Source organism: Rhipicephalus sanguineus, chromosome 2 (assembly GCF_013339695.2).
Source record: "Rhipicephalus sanguineus isolate Rsan-2018 chromosome 2, BIME_Rsan_1.4, whole genome shotgun sequence".
Taxonomy (NCBI): Eukaryota; Metazoa; Arthropoda; class Arachnida; order Ixodida; family Ixodidae; genus Rhipicephalus; species Rhipicephalus sanguineus.
Genome location: NC_051177.1, coordinates 112447918 through 112463964, shown reverse-complemented (window position 1 = coordinate 112463964; position 16047 = coordinate 112447918). Strand labels below are relative to the sequence as shown.

General features: G+C 45.0%; 2 protein-coding genes across 9 annotated transcripts in view; one reads left to right on the top strand and one right to left on the bottom strand.

The window, feature by feature from the left end:
• The window catches only part of LOC119383528 (SCY1-like protein 2), a 38678-nt gene extending 26975 nt beyond the window's left edge, over positions 1 to 11703 (top strand). The window contains exons 12-16 of one of the 4 annotated variants that reach the window (XM_037651723.2): positions 706 to 838; positions 3726 to 3945; positions 4605 to 4677; positions 4830 to 4922; positions 10532 to 11703. In XM_037651723.2, coding sequence (XP_037507651.1) covers positions 706 to 838; positions 3726 to 3945; positions 4605 to 4677; positions 4830 to 4922; positions 10532 to 11158 — 1146 coding nt within the window. In that variant the 3' untranslated portion in view covers positions 11159 to 11703. The remainder of the gene's footprint in view (positions 1 to 705; positions 839 to 3725; positions 3946 to 4604; positions 4678 to 4829; positions 4923 to 10531) is intronic. The other 3 variants (XM_049412563.1, XM_037651722.2, XM_049412564.1) reach the window with 3 other exon arrangements.
• Positions 1 to 16047, bottom strand: part of LOC119383529 (twinkle mtDNA helicase) — a 40356-nt gene that overhangs the window by 3330 nt on the left and 20979 nt on the right. Inside the window, exons 14-15 of one of the 5 annotated variants that reach the window (XR_007415143.1) lie at positions 15356 to 15484; positions 12498 to 13729 (exon numbers count right to left, since the gene is read on the bottom strand). The exons of 1 other annotated variant lie outside the window; for it this stretch is intronic. Coding sequence is in view for 2 of the 4 variants with exons in the window: in XM_037651727.2 (XP_037507655.1) it covers positions 13571 to 13729; positions 15356 to 15484 (288 nt within the window). In the remaining 2 variants the exon portion in view is untranslated. Of the gene's footprint in view, positions 1 to 11802; positions 13730 to 15355; positions 15485 to 16047 lie in introns of those variants that run through there. 3 more of the 5 variants (XR_007415144.1, XM_037651727.2, XM_049412567.1) reach the window with 3 other exon arrangements.

Sequence of the window (16047 nt, the reverse complement as noted above, 5' to 3'; positions counted from 1 at the left end):
ATGCCAATCTCAAGGCCTTGCTTTCGCAAGCAATTACGTCATACACGCCATGTTTGTGCAATACAAATCTCAAAGGCTATGCTTTTGTTAATAGTAAATGCCAATCTCGAAGGCCTTGCTTTCGCGAGCAGTTACGTCATAGACGCCATCTTTGCAATTTGAATCTCGAACGCCATGCTTTTGTTTGCATCAATTGAAAGATTCTGTTGCTTCGCCTCTCATGCGGCTAATATTACGGTCAAACGAGGCCAAGCTGCGTGAAAATGCACCATGGCCGCTCTCTTTGGTAGTCACTCGGTCGGCTCCGAGCGCACATCGCGACGTATCATACGGGAACGGTCCGACAGTTACGACGTAACAGCGGGGTTCCCAATACATTGTATCCTATGGGAGCTATGCCGGGACCGGCGGAAAACGACGTAACAGCCGGGAAAACGCAGCAGTGAGGAACGTAACAGCGGGGTTCTACTGTATTACTCTAAACTGATTTCGTTTTAGTGTCCCATTAATTACACTTGCATGTAATAAATGCTTTAAGGCATGGTGCAACCACGTTATAAGCTGCCATGGTAAACTCAAGAGACCGGCATATTTCGTGCCTCCTGTTTTATGAGTCCATGCCTTCACAGTTTGGTCTAGCCTGGCAAGCTAAATTTCTTGCAAAACAGAAAACACTGTCAAACAGTCACGCTGTCTTTTCTTTAGGTACGCGTCAACTGTCTGGTGTGTCTGGGAAAGCTGCTCGAGCACCTGGACAAGTGGTTGGTGCTGGATGAAATCCTTCCCGTGCTGCCCGAAATACGGTCCAAAGAGCCTGCGGTCCTCATGGGAATACTGGGTGGGTCTTACTCTTTGTGTACGGTGGCATCTCATTAAGACGTTAACCCTTTCAGATGCCACTTATGAAGAACTGCCTGTATGTGCGTCAAATTGACACAGCATTACTTCAAGACACTCGATATTCTATTCTAAAGGGACAGTCTACCGTCCTTCATCGCTTTTCTGTTTTGTACCGCATTCGAAAGCATACCGTCTGAAGTGTCAAGCCTTGCAGCGGTTTCTCTGGAAAGTGAGCAGAAAATTTTAAAACAGAATTTTTCGATCTGCGTTCGGTCTTCTTCCATTGGTGTGAATACGCCCCACAACACTGGTTGGTGGACGCGATGACGATTGTAGTGCCGGTAAAACTTAAAACCGAAAGCACATGTCATTTCTGTAGGATTTCATTTTTTTTCTCTGAACACTAATGCAATGAATGTAACAGTTGTTTTAAGCGCACCATCGGTTAAATGAAGCCTTATTATACGATTACAGAACACTCGTTTTGCTATGATTGCAGTCTATGCGTTTGTTTTAGCACTGCTGCCGCAATGTTCCCACAGACGTTTCTGTAACGGTCTTGCAGGCAAACGATCTAACAAAACTCCTGTACTGATGTAGCGATTATAAATGCATGCCTTCACAGCGCAGCACGCGAGAGACATCCTAACGACAGTGCAGCGTAACGGTACAACCAGCGCGGGGTGTTGAAGCAGACGAACTCGAAAGCGGCGGCGTCGGCAGCGCCGCCAGGCGTCTTTTTGGGCGCGTGAGATAAAAAATACAGCAAAAATTACTTTTTGACGCAATCGAAAGCCGTTTCAAGAGCGGAAAATACACTCTCAAGTTCTAGATGTTTGTTTTTAAGCAAAATAAGTCCACCTGCGTGGATAGTCTGTCACACCTATCGATTGCGGGAATTGCGACCACTTTGCTGTTGGGTGACGCTAGCGGTCATTCTTTCACGGTTTTCAACATCAGATTAAAATTATAATTCTTTTTTTATGGGATGAAAGCGCGCTCATTGCCGCCGATGTGACGAATGATCTTCTCAATTTCACCACAATCAAAAAAATTTTTCCGAGCGGTAGACAGTCCCTTTAACAAAAAGTAATGTCATAATACATTGATTTATGTGTGTTACAGTAATTGGTCCTAATTAAATTGTAATTAAGTATGTGTTTATTCCGAAGTCATTCATGCTTTGTTTTTGCATAAATACAGTCAAATCTGAGGCTAGAAATACAGTAAAACCTCATTAATTCGAACTCGGTTATTTCGAAATCCCGCTTAATTCGAAGGGTTTCTGTGGTCCCGTCTTTTGCAATGTAAATCTGAGTGGATAATTTGAAGCGGCGGTCAGCGCCAGCCCGGTTAATTCGAAAACTTTGGGTGCCATGTGCCAATTCCCGATCCCGATTTCGCCGCAAATCCGCGGAAGCGACAGCCCTTAGGAGCCACAGGGCAATGGAGTGTGGCGATAATAATGAGTGACAGTTGAAGCAACCCAGCCTCGCTGCTGCTAGCGCAAAAAAATAAAGAAAAAGAAGAAAACACGGTCTCGGGGTCAGCTAAAACGTGCGCCTGCGGAAAAGAAGACGTGCTTCACTGCAACACTGCGGTGACACGCGGGCAGCATGTCGCATGCTTCTCGCAACGTCAGCGTGTCATGATTTACCCATTCTTTTTGGGAAAAGAAAAGGTAATAAAGGGTGGTCTGACGGAATTCGCGATGTATGCGAACCTCCGATTGGCGGTTGCTCCAGCAATTTGCGCACTTGCACTGCTGGCAGAGTTCTTGCCTGTAACGCCTACTTCGAAAACTCAGTTCGAAAACGTCAATGATCATGTTTTACAGTCAGAACACATTGCGGATTCCGTCACACTGGCCATTATCATATTCTTTATTTTACCAGAAAGAATGGGCGAATGGTCGCATCATGACGCGCCGACGCTGCGAGGAGCAGGTGACATGCTGCCCGCGTGTCACCACTGTGCTGCAGTGAAGCACGCCTTCTTTTCCGCAGGCACGCATTTCGGCTGACCACGAGACTTATTTTTTTTTAATTTATTTTTTGCGCTGGCAGCAGCGAGGCCCGCCGTTTTCCCGGGTTTGCGACAAAAATGGGACCGGGTATTGCTGGAAAACAACCCTTGGAGCCGCAATCTAGAAGGCCAAATGACCACCTCTGATTACTTTCAGTAATTCAATGTTCCTTGCATACCGCTTTTTGTATGCTTCGTTAATTCGAAAATCCGCTTAATTCGAAAGTTTTTCACAGTCCCAGTGACTTTGAATTAACGAGGTTTTACTGTATGTTTCAGTTAACAGGAATTTTCTTTACCGAGAAAGATGTTTACGGGTGCAGCGTTGTATGTCGTACAAGCTCTTTCAGATTTAGGGCCAGTGAAACCTGGATTGCAACTGACATATTTGATTGCAGTTGCACTGCTGTACACAGGAACTACAGCAAAGTGCTGGTTTCTAATGCAATTGTACACACAGTTAAAGTTCCCGGCGCTGTTAGTCGTTATTTCAGCTGAGATATACTATGAGCTTCTGTGGGTCGCTTGCAAAGTAAAAAAAAGCTACAAGATCAAGTTTGCTTGAAGACAAACCCTTTGCGAGACCGCAATGAATGCCATAGGCTTGGTTTTGTGCTAGGAGTGAACAACACTGCCGTCTTGATATACTGGCACGGCAAGCCGAATATCCTCGTTTACGCAACATGTTACAGGTTTATACAATTTTGCTATCTGGCTTACTGTACGGAAAGTGTGAATAAGTGCCCTTTTATTTGTTTGCACTAATGGCCACTGCAACGTTTGTTCCACATGAGTACAAGATGAATGCCCCACAGACTGCCCCAAATTTAGAAACACGAGAAATGTCGCCCGCTTTGCAGGCATCTACAAGCTGGCCATGAGCCACAAGAAGCTGGGTCTCACCAAGGACGTGATGGCATGCAAGGTGATCCCGTTCCTCATGCCTCTCACCATCGAGAATGGGCTGACGCTCAACCAGTTCCAAGCCATCATGGGCGTAGTCAAGGAGATGATTGCTGCCGTCGAGATGGAGCACAGGGCTAAGTTGGAGCAGCTCAACTCCATCAAGCAGGAGCAGAGGTTTGTTTCACCCTAACATAACTGCGAGCGATTTGCATTAAATTGCGTGTGACTTTGCACATGACTTTGTGAAAAGACGTGGCACAAGATTAGACAAAACAGACATGCGCTGCTTATTTTACATCTGATTGCAGCATTTTACGTGCAGTTAAGTCAGCAAGATATTCTGGCAAATGAATTTGTTGCTAATTACTGTGTTAACAGTGTTGTTACCTGCAGTTCCTTTCGATCATTTTGTTCAATACAGCATGCACCTTAGACTCGCACGGCTGTTTATGGTGACCAAGAACTCAAAAAGTGTGTTGATGCAGGTTTTTGGTACATAATGAAACTTGAAAACAGTGCTAGGACGGGACACAGAATAGAAGTGACGAGAGAGACAGCACCCTGTCCCATCACTTCTATCCTGTGTCCTGTCCTAGCACCATTTTCAAGTTTTATATGCTTGCGATACGACTACAATACACTTAAATTCAGACGAATCATGAATCACAAAAGACATTTTTGATAGCAAAACTGAGACAGAATACTGACACTATTTCTTTGCTTTAGAGATCTGCTTTAAAGGACTTCAGTTTGCCTGTGTGTCGGGGGTATGTGGCAAGCCTGATTTTTATACCCCCCCCCCCCCCTTTTTGTTCCTTTTATTTTCTTGACAGTGCTGCAATGGAGATGACTAATCCCAACGAAATTGTTCCTGGTCTCACAATGTCAAACAAAGCAAACTCTACGGTATGTAAAAAAAAGTGTACATACTATACACTTATACTATACTGTATATAGTACATGGATATAAGGAGAAGGTTGTGACAGCTGTGGCAAAATGATGAAGCATGATTGGCAGTTGCTAAATATCGTGTTTTGGCTCTTTATTTTTTTTCCAGACCAGTAACGTGTACGATGACCTTGGAATTTCCAATTTCTCAGCACCGTCGCCAAACGCCAACGCTACGAAGTCACCAACGCAGAAACTTAAGGTGAGTGCTGCCGATAATTTATGTTAACCATAGAAGGGCTAGACAGGTGCAACATCCGAGAAGAGCTCCTTCAGAAGATGTTACCCCATGAATCTTATCGAGGTTCATAGACATGCGCAAGGAAATGCTGCTTAAGAAACCTAAGTTACACAGTGACCACAGAAAAAAAACACTTGCAAGTTGCACGGCGGCATTCTCCTCAGACATGGATTGACAACACAATGTAGATGACCTGCCTACATTGTTCTGCAATACTTATCTTATATTTATATGCTATGTATACATAGCCCTGGAACTGCATCCAAGTTGCCCCAGCTAACCCTAGCCAGAGTTTAAAAATATGCCGACGCACTTTATGACGACGCAAACAAATGCATGTTGCTGATTTATTGAATGTAGCATGTCTCACTATTTTTTGTGTTCTGCTTAATGTGCAAGATTAATTAACTGACTCCTAAAGCAATGAAGCTGGGAAATAATTTCTAAGTAGAAAGTTGTGGATCGGTTTGCACAGTGTCCAATTAGACAGTTTCTATCTTGGCTATGAAAACTGTTTTTGTTATTTATGCGGATATTGAGATGAAATTTGGCATGCTGATATCATACCTGAAATTGGTTTCGAGCTAGCTGTTGCAGTTTCTGAGTTACAGCATTTGATAAGCTCTCATTGTCATCCCAAAATTAATTAATTAGACATAAGTTCGTCACCATTTTTGCATAAGAAAATTCACAAAAATCCATTCTGTGCAGTAAAGCTAGTGGTTTATTTTTTAATATTCAAATAAGCACACAAAAAATTTTTGAAATCGCCTGTGCATGTTGTCTTACTAACAACTTTTACAAAAAGCCAATTATAAAAATCTGTATGATGTGCAAACAAATATGAACAGCTTTATGGCACTCACCAATGTTTCAGGATCTAAGAGCAAGAAAACCGAATGGTTATATGTAGAGCTGTGCGAATAGCAAAATTTTGGGTGCGAAGCGAATTCGAATATTGAAGTGTGAGCGTGAATCGAATTGAATATTTTTCGAATATTTCTAGGATATTTTTCTAATACTTCGAAGCGAAATTGCAGAAAAAGTTAGAGAGGATTCCTAAGCATATTCTTGAGATAGCAACATGAAAGTGTTTCTTTTCGCTAGGTCGATGAAGCACTGGCGGGGTGGTGTTTCATAGTTGTCTTATCAAGAATGAGGCAATGTAGAGGCCGAATTCTATATATGTACATGATATGGTACAACCAAAGTGTTGCCGACAACACTTTACACGTGATAGGCAGAGATGCCATTTCCTCAGCCTCTCCACCTCTTTCAACTTCTGTGGAATCCCAACTGATGTGGCGGACAAGGGTGTGCTCCCTTCAAGTCCGGAGTTCCAAATCTGCCTCGTAGACGTTGATATATAAGAACATCTGAAATTTTGAATGCTAAAAAGCTTCGGCTTCCGATTTTTAGGACTTCCTGCTCAAATTTCAGGTCCAAAACAGCGTTAATTGAGCCCCCACCTCTGCCACATCTTTCATCTCCATGTTGGAACCAGCGTTTTCTTGAGTTAATACATTTGCGACCGTAGCGGAGCTTGAAAGGCAGCTTTGCCGCAATACCGGGGTGTGATGAGGTGAAGCATTTTGAAACATCTAGGGACCACTTCCAATCGGATGTTGACTCTCTCTTGACAAAGTTCAGCCGTAACGGAGCTTGAAAGGCAGCTTTGCCGCAATACCGGGGTGTTATGAGGTGAAGCATATTGAAAATCTACAGACCGGTTCCAATCGGACGTTGACTGTCTCTTGGCAAAGTTCGACCGTAACGGAGCTTGAAAGGCAGCTTTGCCGCAATGAGAGAGTGTAATGAGGTGAAGCATATTGAAAATCTGAAGGGGTCACTTTCAATTGGATGTTGACTGTATCTGTTTTTGAAAAGTTCGAATAGTAAAATTCCAGTGCGAATCGAATCGGATAGCAAACACTATTCGAAAAAAGATGGTTGATCCCTCCGTCATAGGAATCGGAATAACACGAAAGTAAAGCGTACCTTTATAGAAGTAACTGAATGTTTACTGTACATTGATATAGGAGAGTTTTTACAATGTGTATTGATGTCTGGCAGCTGTAGCACCGTTTAACGTGGATGCACCCACTTTGATGACATGGTACATCTCCATCCCGACAACTAACGTCAATGTAAATGATTAAACAAACCCTTGTGGTCGCTGTAGTAGTTAACGGTGAAAGCGTAATAAGAGAGCGACGTGTGATAGCCAGAAGAGCGTCGCATGTTGGACGCAGAACTTGGTCGGCATCCCGCGGCATGTTAAAATGTGATTGAACACCGCGGCCGGACTAGAGGGAAACGCAAAGCGCGTCGTGCCGCCCCGGTAGCCCGGTCTCGATTTTTTTCGGGGCGAGCGCCTGAGCGGGCAACGTGGTGTTACAGCCAGGTGAGGAAGGCGCGCGTCGCAGAGCTATTTTAGATGCGAAGCATCTCTTGCTCGGGAGTATGTCTCGCGGCGTTGGCGTCCGCACTCGCACTACGCATGCACAACTACCCTCCTTCCCTCTCCCTAACAGCTGCGCGTTACTCTCTCCACTTCTCTCCCAGCACCACCTGCTTGCGCTTCTCCTGCGTTCTCGCTTCTGCTCTCGCGGCGCATGCGCTACTCTCCTCCTCTAGTCTCCTCTCCTTCAAGTGTGAATATAAAGCGGGTAGAGCGCTGCGCGCGTTCAGTCCAGCGCTTGCTTCGGTTGACTCCTCTGAAATGCGGGCTCGACATGCCGAAATTCTCTCCTGCGCAACGCCGCGATGAGCGCCAGCGCATGCGCGTCCCCCCCCTCTCTCTCCTCTCCTACGCTGCCCCCTCTCGCGCGCCTGTCGACCGCGTTCCCCGCTCGCCCTGTGAGAATTAACGGCCAGGCTAGAGGGAAGACACGACGCGCGTAGTGTTCCTCTTCGCGTTCCACGACGCGAGGTCGGTAGCATGCCCGAGGTCGGTAGCATGCCCAACGAACGCCACCGGAGCGCGATCGTGCAAGTGTTCCGGCTTCGCATCGCCTCATGGTCTCCTTTGGCGGGAAATGGTGTAATTTTTTTTGTTTGGATTAGCGTGATGCTATGAGCGAGGCCGACACTTTTGCGACGCTTGGGCTAAGATCGCCACCTCGCGGTGTGTTGAGGCATTGACAAAATTTATTTTCTATTGAAAACGCGCCGAATGGGACGGACGTGTAACGCGTTGCAGCTGCTAATCGCGGAGGCCACAGTAATGACGAATTACTTTGCTTTACCGCTCCCAGAGGGCAACACCGACCCGCCGACCGGGAGAGTGGTAGATATAAAAGGCGCGTTTGTAAAGCCTCTAGAGTCTGTGACCGTGGCGCAGTGGATAGCGTGCCCGGCATCTGTTGTTGCGGACCGAGCGGTCGTGGGTTCGATGCCCGTTGACGGAACTTTTTTTCTTTGCCACCTAATCGTGTAAATTTTTTTGACGTTATTTCCGTGACGGAAGTACGTCACTGAAGTCTTGGTGGACCCCGGCATAAAACACTTTCGTGTTAAAATATTCGAAATTTCGAATATTCGCACAACCAGTTATATGTTTATTTGTTATGAAATGGCCCAGAGATGAGTATGACTGACAGCAATTGCACAAAAAATGAAACCTGAGAAAACGGAGCTCAAAGAAAATGAAGCTCAAAGCTAAGAAGACTGAACTCAGAAGGGAGCTGGTTTTATTTTCCATTGCAAAAATGCAGGTTTAGGGATATCTTGAACTCCGATCTCTCCTCTTTACAATGATGCCAAGGTGGCGGCACTGTGCCAAGGGGAAGCTACTAGATTTTCATTTCCTGAAGCTCGGTTTTGTCATAGTTTTTGACGACAGCACACTAGTAAAATGCTTTTTTTTTTTCTCAGCTTCTACTGCTTATTTTGTTCTAATATCTCACTATGATGTAAGAGATGCTTTGAGGATTGCAAATAAAAATAAATTGAAAAACTGAACGTTTTGAACTAATCTACCATTCCCATTGCCATGTCCCCCTCAATTAGTATACTAGTGTTGTTCTGGTTCCTGCAGATGGCCGCAAAGTACAAAAAAAAAATACTGCATGACATGCCCACTTGCGCGCCATAACTGCAGTGCCCCCTAATGTGCTGCTCGCAAACGACCGTAGCATTCAGCCACGTGTGCTGCCTCTTAAAAGGTGACAGGGCAGTGACGACGGTGGTGGCTGTGCAACGTTAAACCTTTACTTGCAGCAGCACAAGTGATAATTGCTGCGTCTGCTTATCAGTGTCATGAACCACCGCGAGAGAAGCATATTGTTTTTGTGTGGAACATTAGAAAGCACTGCAATTACGGTGCGCAAGTGGGCATGTCACGTGGTATTTTCTTGTATTTCACGGGCACCCGTAGCAAGCGGAAAGACACTAATACTTAGTCGGCAGAAACTTAGAAATTCGAATCGGATGTTTTGCGAAACGATCAACAACTGTCTAATTGTAATTTTTGTTTCCAGCTTTGTTGCTTTAGAAGTTAGTTAATCTTGCCTAACTAAGCAGTTAAAACAGAACCAAAAATAGTGCGACTTACTCCATGCAATAGACTCGACATGCACCTGGTCGTATCGCCATAAAGTGCATTGGCATATTTTTAGACTGACTAGAGTTAGCTGGGGCACTCTGCTAGTTCCAAGCCATGATGGCAGTTTGGCACAAGCAACACAGAACTATCGCTTCAAGTGTTTATGGATTGCGAAGAGCTTGTGCCTTCATCATTCTACTGTTGTACAGCTTGACTTGTAAATTGTTTATTGATTTTTTGACACATTCTCCCCTGTATAATTTACTTAGGTGTACATGACTCAAAGTGATGTGCCACTCTGGGCTCACAAGAACTTTGCATACATATGTAAATGTACTGAGCTCCTGCAATGAACTCACACAAGCAGATATTGAGGGGTAACCCTTCTGGTAGTGAGTAGACCCATTGTGTATCATATTCATCCTTGATGATCAGATTGTGGTTTTTGGAAATGTAAAACTCCACAGTTCAGTTTTTAGGAATGTCTCTTGTTGAAAGCAAGCATTCCTCAGGCGCTTTGTCCTGCTTTGCCACAAGATAATTGTGCAGCCACCACAGTTTAATTTTTCTGTGTGTTGTTTGCAGTCTGGAACTGCCCTCTCTTATAACACCTCTAAATTTTTTTCACAGCTTATTTTCTGTGAAACTTGATGCAGCAACAGCACTGTCATAGAAAGAGCCCAAATTCATAGACTATAGAAATTTCGGGAGTGTTGCCTCGTACGAAAGTTGAAGCATTTGAAAAGGGCAGGCGGCCTAGTGCTATGCAAGCAGTGAAGTTATGAGGAAACACAAAGGCTCTAGGTAGTGATGATTGGCTACCACATAATGGATGCACACATTATGAGGGACAAAAATGTGGTGGTGGGTGTGTGCTAGTTCATTCTGAGGTGCATTTGCTGCTCAACACTTGACCTGTGATTGACCAGCTTGTTAAGTGCAAGGGCTTATTTTTAGCATATTGCACGTTCTTATGCAACCCTGTTCACATGTGCTTATGTTCTTATCTTTTTAAATATTTCAGCAACAGTCCCTCTCCATAGAGGAGAAGCAGAGGCTGGCCCGCGAGCAAGAGTTCCAGCAGCGCGTACAGACACAGCCGTCACTGATTCCCGCCAAGCCCGCTCCCACACAACCAGCACACAAACCAAAGGACTTGACGTCCACGCTGATCAACTCCAACCTGGCCTCTCTCAACATCCGGAGCCCAACAGGTTCTAATCCATTCGGTGGTTCGCCCGGCTACGGATCGTCTCCAGGCTACGGATCCTCGCCCGCCGGCGACTTTTCCTCGGCCGGAACGTCTCCGGCAGTGCCTCAGTGGGGGTTCCAGGGCACCCAACAGACAGCCACGCCGTCGATGGCGATGCCGGCGCGCTTCGCAATGCCACCGCAGCCATTGAATAGACAGCCACAGCAGCAGCAACAACAACAAATAAACACGTCTGCCTTCGACAGCTTGCTTCCTCGTCTGGGCTCGGGGCCTTCGATGGGTGCACCACGACCCACGCTCAGCCAAATGGCGCCACCCCCCACGAACAACTTCGGGAACTTTGTCAGTGCGCAACCACCGGTGCAGAATTCGACGCCCTCCTTCGCCACGCCCGTCAAGCCCTTGTCCAAAAGTGAAATGGACGACCTTCTCAGCTGAGTCGCTGTAGTGAAGAACTGTCGGCACATTGTGGACGCTGTGGACGTCGCTGGTACACAGCAGGTCAGTGCACGATACACTGCTCGCAACAGCAGGTGGTCCTTTAAGGATTGCAGCCTGGACCAAATGTTCGTGCCAGTAAACCGGTGTAAATGGGTGCAGTGGTCTTGAAGCAATGCTTGTTTGTGCACAGCAGCTATTTGAAGACCACCTGCTCATGTGCTGCTTATTGCCATGCCACCTCACTGCGGTTTCAAGTATACTATCACCTTGTGACACTTGGGTGCGTGTGTCTGTGCACTGATCAGCATAGCAGGATGCACAGTGGGAACGATTCCGTCACGCATTCCGTGAGCGTAAGCAAAAAAATGCATTTTGGTGTCGGTCAAAACTTGTGGGCGGGCACGACAGGCACGGACAATGCAGCTCACGTGATTCACATGCAGTTCTAAAATGAATTCCAGGCTTGATCCTGCATTTTATCTGGCAGAATTTACTGTACTTTAATTTTAGATGTGTAAATTAAAGAGAAAAATATGACACAACACTGGCTTTTGTTTCTTCATTGTATAAGAAAATTTATTAGTGCTGGCTTCGCTAAGCCGAAGCACAACAACTGCTGAAACACAATCACTGACATTCTTATCTACAAACTAGATCAGTCCATTTTCTTGTTTATAAGTTAGACCTTTGTGCAGCAACATTGACCTGTGCAACATAATCTTGCGTGTTATAAAATGACTACTAGTACTTCGCTGCAGGTGTGTGATAAAATACATAAGGTGTCTCTCACAATGTTACCTAAAGGGAAGTCTTGTATCACCGTCTATGTAGACTTCCGAACGGGTGTTGTGGAAGTGCACGGCTTCGTCTCAAACGTGGCTTGGCCTAGAGCATTGTAGCTACACCAATAAAGCCTTAATTCACCTAAACCAAATCCCTTAAAGGACACGTCACCAGGTTCCACGACAAATTTCGATTGCACAATGTATGGATGGGGCTGCACCCTTCTGATCGGGCGGCAGCTCATGCCACCTAGCTGTAACTGATAAAACAATGTGAAGTCAAAAACTAAATTTCACTCCTGCCTTGATTGTAGCCACCAATCAGATAACGTCCTCTTGGTTATTTCTACGTGCCTAAAATATATTTTGCCTTCACTGTCCTTAAACCCCAATGCTTCGCAAAATACAGCCCCATTGCCTTGGACTGTAAGGTGAAGCCCTTTACAGACAAGTATCAGGTGTTCCCTCCTCCTCTCCACCAGCACCGCAAAGTGTGCTATCCCTTCATACTTGGACCGCCATACTCCCATCCTGGCTTCAAACAACGGAGCTACCTCTAGAGTTATTGTAGATCTTTTCTTTGGGAATTTCCTGCTCGAAACTTCTGCACGTTTTCATTGCTGATTTCGTGAGCATCGCTATTTTCCACAGGCCCTTCTTCGTTTCTTTAACCTTTTTCTTAACCGATGATTCTTTTTCGCTTGGTCTCCAGCTGTTGTCCGAGTATTTGCTTGACAATCTTCTGGAAATGTGCTGGAAGATTTAAGGTGCCATCTATGCAGAGTTTTAGCAAATCGTTCTGCACATCGGTTCATTGTTTGAGGTACTATTGGGTGTGATTGAACTGTGATTGAATTGCCCCGTTATCATTCCACCAGGGGAGAGCTACTGTCGGCAGAGACAGGCTCCTCCCCTTTCTCTTGGCTAGTGTCCGCAAAGGTTGAACGTTCCCTTCATTCTGTACGTGTCACGTGTTGCGACATTACCTCTTTGTTCTCTTTTTATATTGCTTCGAGGCACATCACTTGCAGTATTGTACTCTTCACATTAAGCCATGGTCAGTGATGTTCCAAGGAGTGCCTGTTGCATAAGCAACGTGTGTGTGTGACTTCACTCTCTTGAAGCTTGGCTGCCTTGAAAGCAAAGGTGGATGGCCTTCCATTTGAAATTTCGACTGTTGTCGTGCCATGCAGCAGTTTTATACTTCGCAGAGTCGATTGCCGCCGAACAATCTACATGGTGCATTTGTTTCTTTGCAATGCTCAAACCTGGTGAAGAGTCCTTTAATAAACCTAAATACAGCCGCTTACAAGAAACAAAAAAAAAGCAACTTCACACGGTAAGTGCGGACGTTTTGCGTCTTTCCTTCAACAAGTGCTTTGCCGGCACATTTTTGCGTTTCGTTTAAACTGCACCATACCCAAACACGTCCCCTCGATTCAATAAGAAAAATTGTGTGACTGTAAACTAAGAGCTCTTGATGCACTGTATTACAAGGGAATGAGCAATCCGAAGCCAGTTTTCCCCTAGGTAACACCATAAAAAAACTGATGAAATACAAAACGTGAACTCTGGAGCCCAACAGTAGCATTCGGTGTAACGTCCCTGACTATGTCGCAAGAAAAATTCATCTGGGTGGTGGAAGACCGGTGCGGAAAGAGGCACTTTTTGGTTTTCGTTCCACAGGCTTCTTGAATGGCGATGTGCTCTCGGAAAAGGTGAGGTTCTCCTTGTTGAATTCAAGTGGCACCGACCCGATGTCTCCGTCGAATCTGTTTTTGGTCACCTGGAAGATGGGCTTAGATGACATACAAGTGCAACATACAAGGAGACAAATATTACAGGGGAGTGCAGACACAAATAACTAAACAAAGAAGACAACCTGCATGTTGCTGCTTTCCTAGTTGGCATGAAATTCAGTGACTAATTGTTGGTAAAGAATCGAGAAGAATTTCATAACTCAAGATTAAAAAAAATTTTTTTTTAGCTCAACAGAGTGAGCGTTCGGGATCGTGCTACCATCAATAAAAGTACCAAAACACAAGTAAGACAGCTGCACATAAGAGACCTTCACTTAACACACAGACTTTAAGCATCTGTGTGTTAAGGCCTCAGGCCTTCTCACCCCTGAAGAAGAAGCCGGTTAGGCTTTGAATCTTTGGGTATTTAAAAAAAAAATCTTGGAGTTTTCTCTTTTCCTAAAGTTTCTGTTACCCCAACCAGGCAGATATCTGCCGAATGTTTACCTTTGATTCAAAAAGCTTTTTGATTCATTCAATCGCCAAGTACATCAGACATAAATATGTCAGTAGGTCATATGTGCATCTCCATATACGCAATGAATGGATTTCTAAAGGCCACTTTCAAAATATGTGACTGTTTTCTGGCTGTATTTTTGAGCCATGACACATTGCTATAACACTGGAAAAGCCAAAGTCACAGCTGTGGATAGGAAGCCAACACATAGATTGCAAAGACTACAGCAAAAATCTCCATGAAAAGCACTGCCTACATTGTAGCTGTGAGAATGACATTGGATCCAATGTATCAACAAGGGGACTTTATTCGTCATTTGAGCTGCCCTGACAAAGTCCCCTTATGGAAATGTTAGCTCCAGCAATATATTCCTCATTTGGCTTGTCATCACTTCAAGTCTCATGTCTTCCACGGAACTTCAGTATTCTTTGGAGTCCACTTTGTAGCCAGTTATATGTGGCATGCATTAACCCAATGGTTAGGCTGGTAACAATGAATGATCAATGACTGCAATTTATAAACAACACATACCGTATTTACACGATTGTAAGTAGACTTGAATGTAGATGGACCCCCCAAATAGCACGGTAAAAAAAACGCATCAGCGCATTTCAAGAAGGAAGTTTGTTTACGTAGTCGCTGGACTGATTAACGTTGAATCCCTCAGCAGTTGCGGTCAGTGCCCGTCCTGTCACGCATTCTCTGTCCCGTCGTCATAAAAAGTAATGCTGTAATATTTTATGTAGGAATAGATCACGACCTAGCCCCGCGACGTGTTTTGTAAAATCAAGAGAAAGAACGCGAATTCCAGTGTGAAAAGATGGCTTCCCAGCAGTATTTCACAACTACGCATAGAAGCTAACTTCGCGACAATACGCGGGATCACTTTCTTTCAATTTTGCGAATCGTTGCTGAGAGTGCGGGTTATACGCGAGAAAATATAGTATACGCTGCGCACGTAGGGCCGAAACGCAAATGTAATATTGTAGTCATGCCACAGTGTCCCTGATTTCTTGTTTGTGCCACCGTAACTGTCGATACTACTTTCTGTTTCGATTGTAAGTCGACCCACCCAACTTTAGATTTCAAATTCAGATAAAATGGTTCGACCAACAATCGTGTAAATACGGTACAAGCATAAAAGAAAGACACCCACCTGCAAATGCTTGCGTCCCTGTGGGGACGCGAGCCTCCGGTCCTGGAGAATGAGCACGTTGTCAGCCTCTTGGCTTGCCTTGGCTCCACCGAAGATGGAACTGGTACTGAGCTCCTCGGAGTCTTTCTCCTGGAGAGGTTACATTTCAGTACACTCAGAGACAGCGATGTTGTGCGGCCTGGAATTTTACTGACCATTTCAGCACTGCGAAAAACATTCCAAGCTACGTCATATTTACAAGAATGCCTACCTTTTTTTCAAAAAAAATTGGTTTGAAAATTGGCTGTGCATCACAATCGAATGCAAAACCAAAACCGTGCGTCTCAGCGTTGGCAACAGCTTACCGTCAGAGACAGTGCCATCACCATCATAAGGTGGTGACAGAACACATTTTGTACAGTAAAAGCTCGTTAATTCGAATTCCACGGGAACGCTGAGCAATTTCGAATTAAACAAAATTCGAAATAATGAAAGTGAGCAAAAATGGGTGGATTTCGGGGGTGGGGGCACGAAAAATATTTATTGGCCAAAAAAGTCGGTGATGACCATCTGCTTCTTTTCTCTGAATGCCACAGCTGCGGCTCTCTGTTCCAGCGCACGGACACGGCGCAGGGAATCCTCTTCACCCTCTTCAAAGCTGAAGAAGAGACGCGCCACATTAAGTGCCTCCATCACCGCAGAAGCTGACGGGC